Source organism: Neopelma chrysocephalum, unplaced genomic scaffold, assembly GCF_003984885.1.
Source record: "Neopelma chrysocephalum unplaced genomic scaffold, ASM398488v2 Primary Assembly neopelma1_22b, whole genome shotgun sequence".
In the NCBI taxonomy this organism is placed as follows: domain Eukaryota; kingdom Metazoa; phylum Chordata; class Aves; order Passeriformes; family Pipridae; genus Neopelma; species Neopelma chrysocephalum.
The window spans coordinates 15,596,613-15,612,348 of NW_020897690.1; the positions used below are offsets into that span (position 1 = coordinate 15,596,613).

A 15,736-nucleotide genomic window follows, 5' to 3' on the forward strand; every position below is an offset into this window, starting at 1 on the left:
GACTGTTGGCTCCAAGGCAAATTGAGACTATCAGAGAAATTTGTTGAAGGCTTGGCTGGGTTGAATGCCTCCTTTCTTACAGTGAGGGTGTTTGAGCAAGAAGAGTTGGTGATCTCGGTGCTGATGAGTTTGCCCTGAAAAAAGATGTCCTTTCAAGTAGGCTGTTCTCAGACCATTTACATTCCCCACGGTCTGTGTCTCCCAGGGGTTTGGTGGTACAGCTGTGCTGGCACAATTCCTAATGTACTTGTAATAGCAAAAAAACCACTTTCTCTGAAGGAAGTTTATTCTGGTTTGACAAATGAAATGAAATGCAGCAATAAAAACATTCTTAGACACTTATACTGAACTAGAAATACAGATATTTTAAAAGGAAAAAACAGTAGAAATGTGGAGTCATCTCTACTGAACTGGTTGTGTGCAACCTTTCCTTGTATTTCAGGCAAATGTGCAGACCTACACAAAGTGAGGGCCTGAATTCAAGAGGTTAACATTGCATGTGTATGTCTCTCAGCTCCAGCCTGATTTTTGTGCCTTACAAACACAGAGGAAGACTCAGCCCCCGCCAATAAATCTGACAAAAAAGAGATAGAGAAGAAGTGCTTTTGCACTGTAAAGTTTTTGGTTTAAAATCTGGGAGGTGGAAGAGAGATTTTTAGTGCCATAGGTTAAATAGCTTTTAAATAGACTTGGAAGAAACTTAATGGTTAATCTATCCCCAAAAGTTTTATGGATATAGTTTTACTAGTATAGGTTTGTGATCCCTTTACTGTGTTTTTCACTTGTAATGATTCCTGGAAAAATGCTGCTGTTCAGCATACTTCACTTTATTCACTGACCTGATATAACCAATGCGTGCATTTTTCACAGGTTAATGAATGTCTACCTAAAAAACCTTGGTCAAAATACTTGCCATGTCTCATGCAGGCATCTAGATTACTTCTAAATGCATTTTATTGGGAACGTGGGAAGACAGTCTTCTAGTGAATCCTCAGTTTTGGAGGGACCAGCAGACAGACTGCCTAATGAGGGCAGAACTGAGGGGTGTTGTTGACAGAGTGGACACTAGAGATGTTAATAGGGTAGAAAAGAACATAAGAAGCTCTCAATGAAATGGTACCCTACTGTGCTGAAAGAGGAAGACAGTAAGAATCTGAAATCCATTTGACTGAAGTACAGAAGAAGGTGTTATTCTTCAGCAAGATAATGCTCAAAATTAGTTCTCCACAAGTTGTAAGGAAGCCCATGTGAGATGTCCACTTTGGAGGACTTAGAGGGATAAAGGAAACTTTGAGTGGTTTCTAGTGCTTTACTTAGATCAGCTCTTAGTGCAGGTCTTTCCTGCTCTCAGACCGTATGTTGGTGTTTTGTTCACTTTATGGTGAAAGTATGTATAGGTGCATAAACACATCAGAAAACAGAAAGAACCTTCATTTATTTTTTACTCCTAAAGATTAAAAATACTTTTAGGTAACTGTACATTCTGATGTTATACTACATCTGCCTTGGCTTGTGCTTTAAGTTGAAAATTTGTCAAATAAGGAAACAAAGTCTGTGCTCGTTTGTTTGTTTTTCTAGTCAGATGGTCCTCATGTTTATCTAAGAAAAGATTGAGGAACATCAGTGAAAATAGGTTGCCATACCAAAGAAAATGCTTTTGAGTTTTTTGAAGAGGAGTAAAATAGCAAAAGCTAATATTGTAGTGTTGCATTATTTATGGTGCTTATAGCTTTGAAAAAATCTTGCAATGTTAAGACTGTCCTGAAATGAACTGGAATGGTACATTTCTGTTACTCTTTTTCTCTGATTTCTTATTTTGTCTATAAAGCAGATATAGCAAGCTTGGGATTTGTTTTAAGATCACATAATAAGAGCAGGGGAGAAATCCTCTCAACTTTCATAGCTTAATAGAATAAGCAAAATCTGTAGAAAAACAACTCTGTAATTTGATGTCAGTTCTGCACTAAAATCTTTTATCACGGTGCAGCATTGTAACAATAAGCCTCAGTCATCACTGTCTTTCAACTTACCTGACTGTGATAAGCAGTACGGTATTTGTTTCTGCCTTTATGTCAACATTGTGCTGCAAGTAGTTCATGACAGCACTTCAGCCTGGCAAGCTGTGTCATGTGAGGATACTTGAGAAATGCATCCTTTCAAGGCAGCTGACATTCTTGCATTGAGGTTGAAGAAGGTTGCAGCACTCTTCTTAAAGCCAAGAGGCTTCAAGAGGAAGATCAATCTGAATTTGCTACTTTTTCCATGTTTCTTTGTGCCTATTAAAAAGGACAAGCTTCTGCCAAGATAGTTATATTTTCAGCTAAAAAAAGCCAGAGTTAAATGGGGCAAACCACCTAAATAAAAAAAAAAAAACCCGTCAGAATATAGCATGAGATGTAGCTAAATTTGGAGTTCTTAACAGCAAGCAGCTGCTTAAGTAATTAAAGTGTATAAGGTGCTACTGACCAAAGCAATTAGTATGTAATTTCATTAATGGTATTAGGATTGCAGTAACAATATTTAAGTCTTTCTGTCCAAATCAAGATTGCAGGCAATTTGTGACATGCACAAGATGAGGTTAGAAGCAGTGAGATGTTATGGTGTGTTACAGCACCACTGTCTGAGAGGATTTGTAACTGCGCAAGAACGTGTCTTACACTGGCTGTATCTTGTTAACGCTCCTAATTGACATACATTGCTCTCGAGTTTACATATTCGTACACTTCTAAAATTTATATGCTAGGATGTTTGTAAGTTTATATATAAAACAAGGCTTCATTGGGGCTGCTAATTTTTTGTTTATCTCTGCAATTAATTTGTGAACTTGCTGCTGTTCAAGAGCAAAAGAGAATTATTCTTTTTTTGTATGCTTTTGTGGTTTGGCCTTTAAGTGGTTCAAAAATCCTGGAGAGCTCAGGCATAGTAAAATATTTCAAGTCCCTCTGAATTCAAAAGTGCTGCAGATGACGGGTTTCTAAGTTACAAGGTCTGCAACTCAAAGACAAGTGGGCGATGAACCCAGCAACTACAGTTAGGTAACTTCATTCCTTCAAGAATAGCTATAAATATTCTTCAGAAGATGACAATGAGTTTTAGAGACTAGTTAAAAAAAATATATATCAGAGGGTGAATATGGAATATACTAAAGTCATCTCCAAAGCTACGGTAGCATCATTGACAAATCATTCAGTCAGGGAACTGAAGCTGGGAAAGCTTGCTGCTGGGACACCCATGGGTATTACTACCACAGTGGCTAACCTGGAGCTGCTGACACTGTTAAAAAGCCATCGAGAGAAGTCCTTCAGAGCCTTCAGGCTTTACAGCAACACTTTTGGCCTACCTCAAGCTCTGTCCTGTTGACACATTACCTCTTTCTAGGTCTAAGGCTTTCTAGGTCTGTAAATATGTGGGAGTGCTTTTGGCAGGGGAAGCCAGTCTTCGCTGCTTTTCTGGGCTGTATTTCAGATGTGAAACGGAGCCAGGTGAGCAGGTTGTCTCACCCCTTGTGAACACTGACCCTGCGCCCAGAGGTTTTTGGGGCGTCATTCCTTAGAGGAGTGGTGGAGGTGACTTAAGGCAGCGCAGTGCAGGACACTGGTGCCCTGCAAGCTCTTTTGAGCGTGCTGCTGACATCCTTGTCACGTGGGGTGAAGGAAATGGAGATGGCCTTGTAAGAAGCAATGGTCTGTTAACAGACACGGGGGAAAGTATCTTGTGTCCTGCTTCCAGCCTTGTTATATGGGCGTGCAAGGAGGTGAATCTAGGCAGGGAATTGGGCTCCCTGAACACTGACTTGATGGAGAAGCACAGCGGCCAAAATCACAGGGCACGCTGTGTACCTGAACCGGGAATGCACACAACTTGTAAAATCAGGCACATGGGTCTCAGAAGGAAAATGGGCATAATGGACAAGTTGGTTTTGACTCATACCAATACGCAAGGAGTCTTATGTGTAGCACACCTTCTGCTTTTGCCTCAGGGTGATCCTGATCCTGATTGATTTTCACCAGTGCAGCTTACCTGCAGGATATTAAATCACAAAGGACCGGGCTTTGAGTAGCTGAAAGAAAAGAAAACTTCATTTGATGAATTCAGAAGAAACATTAACACAATTCTGGTTTTCTTAGCCTAGATAAATTTAGGCTGATTTTCAATGAAGATTTGAATGGTAAATTCACATTACTTGTTCTTTTGTATTGTTGCTGGTCTCAGGGTTGTTGCTGTTGTTGGTTTTGATTGGGGTTGGATTTTTCGGGGTTATTTTTGTGTTTAAAAAAAAAACCTGTTGGCTAGCAGGAGTTCTTGAAGTCGATGTACGGCAGAGGGAAGCGTCACAGAGATTTTATAAATGACTGTTTTTCGCATCAGCGGTGTGCGGTACAGGCACCTTCAGTAGTGGCTCCACACCGCCATTTGGGATGAGACTGCAGCAATATGCTTTGCCATCTGGGGATCCGTGAGGCAGGACTGTGGCGTTCCCTTTTCATGCAGTGGAGGTTTGCGCTGTGTTACAGCAGTAATTCCTCACAAATTATCCACCCTTTGCTGACGGCGCCAGGGGAGATCTCCTTATTCTGTGCCCAAAAGGACTGTGTGATTTTTGGAAATAACCGCTCAGCTTGCCTGAAGGGAGAACCTAAAATAGACAGCCAATTCAGGGACAGCGTATTTGTCTGCAGATGAAATCAAATGCATGCCCGAAAACACTGTTCCTTTAGTGGGGCAAAGAAATGTACGGAAAGCTTATATCGGTGCTGCATAGGCACCAAGAGGACATCTGATGGCAGCTGCCTTCATCTGTGAAGCAGAGCTAAGGTAGGCAAGCATGCTCATCGTTATTTGTCAGGTGCTAGGTTTAAAAGTCTCAAGTCAGAGGCAATTTCTAATGTTCTATAAGTAAATTTATTTTAATCCTCAACAGGCTCTTAGAGAAGGGTTTTTTGATGCAGTATTGCAATATCAAACAACTCTCCCCCAGTTCAGTCTCTTGTAGCTAATTTACTAAAATGATGATTGGAGTTAATAGGAAACTATTAAAGCTACTGATATAAAGAAACCAAAATTACCCTGGCATTAAAGCATATTCCTTTTTCGTATGACTTTGTTTCTGTTAACTCAACTCTGACAAGAAGTACCTTAAATATGAAATATTCCTGTTGCCTGCTTTGCAAGTCCATCGGTCACAGCTAGGTAACTACTATGTGCTGAAAATGCAATCCTTAATTAACTTGGAGGAATAGCTGATTCATTAATTGCTGTGTGCAACTTTTGGAACTTGTATTACATCCTCAAACATGGTTTCTAAGCTAGCAATAAACCTGTTCAAAGCAAATTTTAAAACTCATGGTTTAAACTTGGTAGGAGTAAAGGTTAGCTCGGGTATCAAGTGATGAGAGGCACACCTAATTTAATAACAATAACAACAAGAACAACAACAACAACAACTAATAATAATAATAATAATAATAATGCTTCAGCACCAGCTCTGCAGACACATCACTTCCTGAAGAGAAATGCTAATGGACTTTTTGGGTTAATCCAACCACTTTTTACTTGAAAGCTGTATTTAAGTTGTGGAGTGGCTGTGAAATAAAACCCCCAATGCAAGAAGCCTGGGTGTTGCTGGCTGCCAGGTGGGGACTTCCCCAAACAGGTGGGCGATGCTCTTGCTCAGCAGTCGCCAGCACTGGTGCTGGAGCAGACATACATTACTGGCATTGGCTGGAGCGACCCAGCAGCATGTTAGGAAGTTACGCACGATGTTTCCTGGAGCAGGGATAAGACTTGGACTTTCTTGGCAGGATGGGAGGGACTAATCTGTGCAGTGGTACTTATATTGATTTGTAGGGATTGTTCAACTGGGATTACTCGGCTGGGTATTATGGTGTTTAATCAGGGAGGGAGAACGCAGGTTCCCTAAAGGAAAGCAATAGATGCTTTGACTGTTTTTAACTTTGTCTTTAATAGCTTTAGATTTGTAAGACACGTACAATGTAGAAGGTAACTCTTCTCATCTGTATGAATTTTTAACTCCTTTTTGAAATGTGATTTGTGTAGTAATTTTGTTTGTCTATATTTGATTTGCACTTTCATTTTTTATTTTTTTCTCTGACACAGGTGATAAGAATAAACCATCCAAGTAAAACTTAAGAGAAACATTATGAGTAGAAATGTGTATATAGGAAATAGTAGAATAAATTTGGAAAAGTAATAATTTTTATTCATGTAAGCATAAGTGAAACACATAGTATTTTAAAGCTTTCTATTCTGTTTCTTTTATGTAGAACTATGTAATCTTAATTAAAATGGAACTAAACCTGACCTTTGCTATGTCAAATTGCAGTTCTTACTGATACAGGATATCTTCTTATAAATATGGCTGCCTAATATAATATGCAGTCTGCCAAGCATTTACTGTGTGGTCAGCAGACAGTATTTCAGTTCATGTCCTCATTGCTACCCAAGGTTTTGCTTCCTGAGTTCTGACTGGTAAACATCTTAATGGCTCAGTGGGCTAACACAGTTTTGTCTGTTTACTGAAAAGCTTCAGTGAATTTTCTGTTTGTTTTTTTATGGGCTATACAGGCTAGGAGCGCATCTGCTGCCCAGCTATTGCCTCAACCATGTTCTCTTGAAAGATAAGGGACGGTCTTTTTATAATCATCATTTTGGGACGTATTGACAGGGCTTACTTTCTCAGTTTTGCTATTGAGGTAATGCACCAAAACCGAAGCATCCAGTTAGCCTTACCAGGAAGGTAAGACTTGAATCGAGAATGCCTGTGTAAGTCAGTCTGTCTGTCTGTGTCTCATGCATTCCCCCATGTTCACTGTCTCTTTTGTTTTTCATTCTGAGTTAAGAAAGGGCCACAATAAGGCTATAGATTCGTGACTATTCCTCATATATCTATAATTTAAGCTTTTGGATTCCCTCTGTCCATAACTCCTTTTGGACCACGAAAATCCATCTGGCCTGCTCACTGTGTGATGTATTGCATCCTTCACCAATGTAACCACTCAGTCCTTGGGTTTTTTGAGGATTAGTCTACTCCAACCCCAGGTTTGGCCTTTGAAAGAATACACCATTCTGCCCACTATGGTGCTGCTTCTATCCTTGATGTTATTTCCTATCCTCTGGGTAACTGAGGCTGTTTTGAGTTTTCCCGTCTTGATAAACACAAACAAATAAAGGCTTTCTTTTTAAGGTCTTTCTCAGCCTTTTTCTTAAATTTGTGAACTAAAAGTAGGTGACATGAGAAAATGGTACAGGAAAACCACTGAACTTTATGGAAGAAAGCTGCAGATGTTAACAGTTTCTTGAAAATTAATCTTTTGGCTGGATTTTGTAATCAACTCAAGAATGACAATTTCCCAGAGGTCTACTTAATCTGATATTCTGCTTTAAGTGATGTGTTTACTCAGTGTTTACTGTGCAGTAGTGGTTGTGCAGGCATTGGCTTGAAAAGAGGGGTTTGAAAGGCCATTAGCTGCTTGTGATTGCTATTATCGGTCATCAGCAATAATTGCACAAGGGTACGGGGTGCTCACCCAACAGGAGATGGGCAGTTCCACTATCTGTGCAGTGACACAGGATCAGCTGGTGTCGTGTTTGCCTTTGGGTTCAAACTTTGGCCTGATGATTTTTTTAGGAAGTTATGCTTTCTTCCTGCATTGTTTATTTTGTTTGTTTGTTTAGTTGGTTGGTTTTGTTGTGGTGGTGGGATGGTTTTTTTTGTTGTTGTTGTTTGGTTTTGGTTTTTAAAGCTGCAAATTTCCCATAAGAAAATGGGTATCTGGAAGACTAAGTTTCAGTTCTGCTTTATAAAGGGTTTGTGTGTGTCTGGAAAAGGGACTGGCCATGACTTAAATATTTTAATCCTATATCTTATAGTTGTAATATGCATAATCAGAATTCTAGATGGTTTAGATGTTTTCCTTGGATTTCAAACCCCTCTCTCATAATGATGCCATTAGTGCTTCAACACTTGTGAGTGTCTTAGAGTAAAGCAAGGATTCAGCAGTAGTGGCGGTGGTAGCGGTAGCCACCTATAGCGATCGTCTGTCGAGGCAACTAACATCCATCCACGCCACAGAAGGACCAGTGTGAGTCTACAGTTCTTGGGTTAGAAATGGGAGCATGCACACTGGGAGGCACTTCTGAACATTGTCTGTGAATAGTTGCAGCATCATTAAAGACAAAACCGTTAAAATCTCCATCAGAGACATGCCTTACCTTAATTTGCCTCTGGAATTAAATGAATAAGCCTTCCTTATCCACTCCCACTCCCCACAAATGCTTAGGTTTCATTATATTTCCTTTTTATCTTGTCAAGTGTTAGATGTGTGACCTGGACAAGAACTGAATTTTCCATTTTTTAACCATCCATTTTTTTTCATGAGAATTCCTGAAACTCATTTTATGCACTAGTCTAAGGGTACAGCTTCATTCCTTCCTGCTATAGGGCACCTGTAGCCAGTTGCTCCTATTACTTGTTGAAACTTTCATTTTTTTTTTACCAGTACCTTTCATATGTAGCTTATTCCTATATTTGTTACCTAGCAACATCAATTTTGTTCAATTTAGTTTGTCTTCTATTTCAAGAAATCTATCAGGTTTTAAGAACATATCTAGAGTCCAACCATGAGCCTGTAGAAAAGAGGTATCTATACAGGGAATTCTCTCCAGTACCTGTAATTAATGTACATACATTTGGTGTTAGCCATCGCAGCCTTACTGGCAGAAATGGAAATAGATGCATGTGCCATTTAAAAATTACCCAGAGGATACTGGAGCAGTTACAAGTTCGCTGCTGATTTCTCTGTTTGGTGTTTCAGTGTGCTCAAAGAGCACAGATGCCTATCTCAATTTCACGCTCTTTTACCAACCAGCATCTCTGTTTCTTGCCCTTCTCTCCACATCATGGTCCATTTAGCATTTTGGAAGCTGCACATGCGATGATGTGACATTTTCTAGGCCAGCAACCATAGTTACAGTACAAAGTGGAGGATTTCACTTGAGCTAAAGAACATTAGAATGTAATAAAGGAAAGGAGTCTTCAGTGCAGGGTCCATAAGGAGACTTACAGGGTGCGTAAAATTTGGGGTTCAGGCTTGTAATTTTTAATTCAGACTGACCACTCTGGAGTTGGTCATGCCTCTGGGACATGAAGTTGTGTTTGTGTCTTCTGGTTTGACTTGAAATGAACAACAAAGCTCTAAGCTTCTAATGTTCAACCAAGGCAGTCTTGATATTTTTATAATTAGGTTTGACAGCATTCTCCAATCTGGAGAACAGTGAGAGAGCAAAGGGTTTGCAAATATTTTTTATATTGTCTTTTTGTTTCTTGTGCAAAACTATCCACCTGTGTGGAGTTTTCAGGAAATTAGGAGGGGAGAGATTGCATAGAATTGGAGCTGATATTGGGAACGGAGGGTGTCACTCAGCTGTAACATCACTGTAGAGGTCACTGTGGGGTTTTTAAAAAATTGTAAGAGATCTGCTTATTATCCTCCACCTTCTGTTGCATGCATCTCTCAGAGGTGTACAAGCTGCCAAGTGCTAAATGCATGCGTCTGTAGTGGGGCTGTAGGTAACAATTGTACAAGAATTGCAGGTCAGAATAGTCAGCTGGTGCCTGTGGCATTAGTGGAAGCTGGAATCAGACTATGGAGGAATGTGAGACATTTGGATGAACATAGGAAATGTAGTTACATGCTCAGAGGGAAAAAGTAACAGAGGAGTATGAGTGTTACCTAGAATGGACTTCTGTTTGCATCATTACAACTGTGTGTTGTCAGCAATAGTATACTTTCAAAAAGTTTTAATGATTGAGATTTCTGAAAAATCCTATCAAAACAGCATTTGAACGCAGCACTGGAGGGACATGCTGCAGTTCCCATGTGCAAGGAATCCCCTTAATAAGGGGTTGTCTTAGAAAAGGAGTTTGTATACTCATCACTGTAATCGTTACCTGAATTTTTATTATAAAACATGAGATTTCCACAATACCAACATCCTTGCAAAACATACTTGCATCACCAGTATGAATCAGAATAGCTTATATGTGGGTTTAGAGGATTTGAAACAGAATGTTGAGGTGGATACCACAAGTTTTTTCCCCCTTTTCAAATTCTGGTTAAGTCCTTCTGTTCATTTTAATGTAAATAGATTTTCCTTGTATCACCTATAATTTACATAGTGTTTGACTGCATCATCAGTGCAAGATGCTAGGATATCTACAACTTGTTCCTTTTCTTTCATTTTTTCCATCCGTCTCCTAATGTGTGCAGGAGGGCCTGCTAACCACTTTGATACCATCCTTTACTGAGCTAAACCTGAATGAAATCTTATAGCAGTTATATCTTAATTTCTTTATTTTGTCAAGGTGGATCTTGACTGTGCTGCACTGAAACTCATTTTGGGGAACTGATTGCCAGTTAGGTTGTCAAATAGGAAGAGGTGATCAATCAACAGCTGCATTACTATATCAGACAGTTTATATACATGCTGTTAGGCTTCATGTAGTACCAGACTTAATTTTATGGTGGCAGAAAAGTGGTACAGCGTTTTTATAAATCTTCTGCTCAATTCCTAGTAGCTCTCACATCAGTATTCTCTGTGAACTGATATGAGGGATAATGCTGGATGATTAAATTAAAAAATGAGCTAATGAGGAGATTATTTATTTTTTAAAATAAAAGGTTTTTACAAGCCTCTTAAATCACAGCTCACTTAAGTCCTGTTATGTTTTTTATAGTGTTTCCTGTGAACTGTAGACCATATGTAAAAGGGGAGAGTATTTGCTGAACTGCCATTGAGAGACATGAAATGCATCCTGGTCTGTAGTCGAAAGCTGGGATTCTTTCCATGTTCATCTTTTTTTTTTTTTTTCCAGTAAATTTCTGCAGTGCAATGAGCCCCTTGACAGCCATGGAAATACCTGCTTTCTTTGAGAGGCTGGCACAGATGAAGATGAGCAGGGATCATTTCAGCTTTATGTCGCTTCAGAATAAGTGGGATCCTGCTTAGTCTTGTTAGCTGAGCTTAACATGTCAAGGCCAACAAATACCAAAATAAGTAAATAAATGAGGATCTAGGGGATAGAGAAGGACTAGAAGGAGAAAGACAAGTGGGACATGGTTAAACACAGATTAAAGTTTGCTCAGGCTTAATTTAGGGGTTATCATCCCTCCTATGGCATGCTGGAAAACATTCAGAAAGTATTCAAAGTGCTTTGTTTTAGTGGAAGATGATAGCTTAGCTCAATATCTCAGTAGAGGTTTTGTAACAAAGTTTCATTTTTTCCTTGGACTGAACTTTCAAATTTTTTTCTTGTAATTGAAATCATGATTTACTTTACCAAAAATATTACTTGCAACATCCAGCATAGCTGGTTTCTGAACAAAGCCAAAGTTTAACAAGTTGCAGGCAAAGACACAAGATGAAGTTCAGGCAGCTGTCGGTGTATGCACTTTGGTTCTAGTTTGGGAAAGAACATTGCTCACAAAAGAGTCTATAAAACTGCCAGTACCCTGTCCACCACCAGAAGTATGTCAATTATGCAAGTATTGCAAGGTTTTCCTTTTAAAAGTATATTCAAAAGCTGTTTGCATGTTTGTGCGTGGAAGTGATAAGCTAGCATCTATGCTGTTCAGTTGAAGTGAAAAAATAGCCCTCGAATATCCGCTTTCATACTCATTGATCTTATGGCAGAATTCAGTACAGATTAAGGAAAATATCCTTTTTTAGCCCTGGAAGTGCATGTCTGCAAGATAGCTGGAAATCTAGGGGTTCCTCAGCTACCTTTCAACTCTGCTTGATAGATCCTTCCAGGTCAGCCACAGAATTTGTGTGCACACACTTAGAGGACCAGCGTGATGCCATGCTGGCTCAAAGCCCTATGATTTGCAAATTTTGCTGCTGACTAGCAAGCCTCCTCAAAGTCAGTTTTGCCAGCTTTTTTTCTTCCCATGTAAAATGCTTTTGATGGAGGCTCACTGGTTGGTAGAGAAAGATACTTTGAAGGATTCCACTGTGTATGAAATATCCTTCTGAACAGTATACCTGCAGATGGTTAAAGTAGTTAGACATTCCATGGATGGCATATTTCATTTTTATTTAGTTAAACTCTGTAGAGAACCATCACAAGTAACATACTGGATTACTTGGCAGGCTGAGACATCTGCTGGCACTTCTGAGGTGTAGGCTGAAGCAGTGAGGTTTCCTATTGCATAATGCTGAAATCTCTTCAAAACGCAATGGTATTTAGTAGTAAATGCCATTGTATGGAGATGAAACTGTATGAAATTCAAGATTGCAGGCTTTGTCTTTAAAAAGCATAAGGATTTGTGCTCTTGCAGGAGTTTTATAGCAAGACTGAGGGCTATTATTAGCAGTGCTGCACCCACAGAGAAAAGGAGTTGACAGAGGAGTGAAACCAGATTCTGGACTTTAGTGCAACATATTATTAGAAGAACTCTATATGCACCTTGTCAGTGCTTGTCCTGTTGGAAATTGAATTTAGGTGTGTAATTGATATACTTAAAAGCTTGCTAATGGTAATTCAATGCTATAATCTATGTACTTGGTTTGCTTACTATTTTGCATGAAGTGCCTCATTTTATGCATATTAGGCTACATTGGACACCTTTGTAACTATTTGATTATTCAGGGATAGCTTGAGATGACTCTTAATCGCTCCTTCCATGTTACAATCACCTGAAAACTTAATGATCTTGCACGCTAATAGCTTTGTCTAAATTGTTAATAAATTAGCACCCTTGCGGACCAAGCCATATGGACTTCCATTGAATGTACACCTTGACTTTCTTCCCTTTCTGCTTTTGACCCTAATAAACAATTGCTGTTGGTTGCTGTAATATATACTCCCTCACTCTGCAGCCGAGGTCTGTCTTTTATGTCTCCTACATCCAACTCCAAAGCTTTTACTGGGCAGCCACCTGACGCCCTACAGCTCAGTCTTCTGGTACTTTGGATGAGTGATAAAATTCTAAAGCCTTGTAATTTGGCCTCTTCCTCTTTATACTCCTACCCCTGTGGTTACCTTGTGATTGCTCAAGAAGTGTTTTCAATATGTCCTCTCCAAATAGGATAAGAATCTGGAGTAATGAAATTTAAATTGCATCTCTCTCTCAAGATTGCTAAAAATAGCAGGAAAATTATTGTAGACTTTGTCCAAGCAAAGCAAAGCTTAGATTGTTTAAAATGCATGAACTAGCTGACGGACAGAAAAGATGGTGTAACCTAGTGAAGGTGAGTCCTAGTAGTAGTGTAGTAGCTGTTAAGTACAGAGATGGAGGAAAATGACCATAAAGAAATTAAAGGAAGCAACCTGTTTATGGGGTCATGTGAGGGTTTTTCTGTTGTTTTTTTGTTTGGTTTTTTTTTTGACATGTGTTCAAACCTAGAAATCGTCCAAGTACATTTTCAGTGAAGGCTAAGTGGCTGTTACTTTAGGAAAGAGCCTACTGACTTTCAGTGAGGAACATAGTATTTAAGGTCACTAGATAGAGCTCAGGTGTAGAGACATGGACCAGCACCTATTTAATTCTGAGCAGATCTTTTGTTCATCCAACACTGAGAACTGGGGTTGTCAGCATCCCAAACAATTGCTGTGTAAATGTCATGTTCAGATCCCATTATGGTTATCGAGGCCAGATGGACAGTTGGTGGACAGAAATTCGGTGGTGCTGTTTCAGATTATATCCTCAAGAAATGTGATACTAGTTCAAAACGATTTATGGTATCTAAAAGAAAGTAGTACAGTTAGTTGCAAGCTGAATAGCTGCCTCTGGTGGTTCATTTACCTAAAAAACATGGCAAAAGAATGGATATCAGAAAATAGGGTGTGTTTTAGCCGCATAGCACTGTGCAAGGATTTGCTAGCTCCATTACTTCTCTCTACTTGCCATCCATGTCATGAAAAGTTTTGTGAGATAGAAAGTGCAGGCAGCAATGGTATATTTTGCCAAGCCAGTTGATACAGCTGGAAAATAAGGGCACATTTTTGGATGCATAAAGCTCTGTTTGGTCAGAAGTAGCTGTTCAGGCAGTGGCTGTGCTGTAACCAGAAGCAGATATCAATGTGTGTGTTCATCAGCCCACTGAACTCCTGATAGGGGGTGACGTAACTTGTGGCTAGGGAGTAATTACAGTGCTCTGCAATAGGAGTTCAGAGAGTGGTTAGTGCAAAGGGCTAACAGAGTTCTGTTGTCTTGCAGAGTAATTATGATCGTTAAAGAGGAATGATTGAGCACAAGTTACTTATTTACAGTGAGGTAAGGTGGCATATATGGAAAGGTTGGTGTCCTTTTTAGGGACTGATGTTTCTCCAGCCACCCACACCACATCCCTGGTTGATTTACGTTGAGCTCTTTAAGGTAGGGGTCTATCTGTCACACTGTAAGAGCAAGGATACAGATAGATCTTTTTATGAAAGTCCTTGGAGTGCCTTTCAAAATACTGCATCACAAAAATATGCAGAAATACAGGGTTTTTTTTTAAAGATATAATGGTGGCTTTCCAATGCATGCAACAGAGGAGTGAGTGTGCCTTCCAGCTATTGACTTCTGCAGCACTGTCTTATGTTGTTTTCTTCTAAATTATTTGGTCTCGCAAAGTGTTTATTACACTGGCAAACTGAACTTGATACACTGACAAGCTGAACTGAGATATTTGTAAATGGTACGTCAGTTTATCAGGAAGAGGAGTGGTGCTTCACATTAGCATTGCCATTAAAAATCCCACCAAATTCTGGTTATATATCCACACAGTCACCCCCCCACATATATATATATATAAATACTATTATAGAAATATTTCATTCTGCATGAGTAGTTTTCAACAAGGAAGACAAAACAAATGTCCATTGCTGGCTGTTACTAGCTGCCCTAAAATAAATAAATTATTCCTGCAATAAAAATTTGCACTGTTAAAATATAACTATAAAATTATGTGACAGTTTTACTGAAACTTCATCTTTGCTCCTTGCCATGTTTCTTTTATCTGGGACTTCCAGGTGCATTACACCACCTTTATTTTGTCTTCCAGATGATGATGTGGACCTAGAAGCTTTGGTAAATGACATGAATTCCTCGTTTGAAAGTCTATACTCCACATGTAGCATGCAGTCGGAAACCACTCCGCTCCTTCAAAATGGTCAGCTCAGCCGCAGCCAGCTGCCATCCTCGGGACCTGGCACACTGCAGCCCACGTCTCCGAGGCAGAAGGTGCAGCGGTCTCAGCCAGTGCGCATCATGGCTGTCAGGTAGGAACAAGGGACTCGCCTCCTTTTTGCTAAGTTGTCACCAAGTAGTTTCAAAGGAACTACATTTTAAAATAGGAGATCCACTTTGGTAAGGAACTGAGTAGCCTTAGACTGGACTTTCGCATAGAAAAATATACCAGGTAGGTGGAGGACATAATATTTCCAGGTATTATCACCCTTTTTTTCATCAAGGTTTGATGTATCTGTAGTAACTGACGTGTAGAAGTGTATCATCGGTACCAATTGGCAGAAATTATAGACATACTTGGATTTGTTTCCAAATTCTTAAAAACCATGCCTGTTGTCTTAGGTATGGTGCCTACTGACAGCTTCTTGGTGTTTTTAAACATAAGAGATTGTGTAGATAGATGAGGTAGTTTTGATATACAGAAAGTGCCTCTCAGTTATTTAATTGTTCTTCCTAGAGCACTTTCGTCTCACTGGAGTGCA

At 39.5% G+C, this 15,736-nt stretch overlaps 1 protein-coding gene across 1 annotated transcript in view; it reads left to right on the forward strand.

Annotated features, from left to right (window-relative positions):
• The window catches only part of GRB10 (growth factor receptor bound protein 10), a 144,552-nt gene that overhangs the window by 73,213 nt on the left and 55,603 nt on the right, over window positions 1-15,736 (forward strand). Inside the window, exon 4 of the mRNA XM_027680571.1 lies at window positions 15,070-15,286. Within this exon, the coding sequence (XP_027536372.1) occupies window positions 15,070-15,286 (217 nt within the window). The remainder of the gene's footprint in view (window positions 1-15,069; window positions 15,287-15,736) is intronic.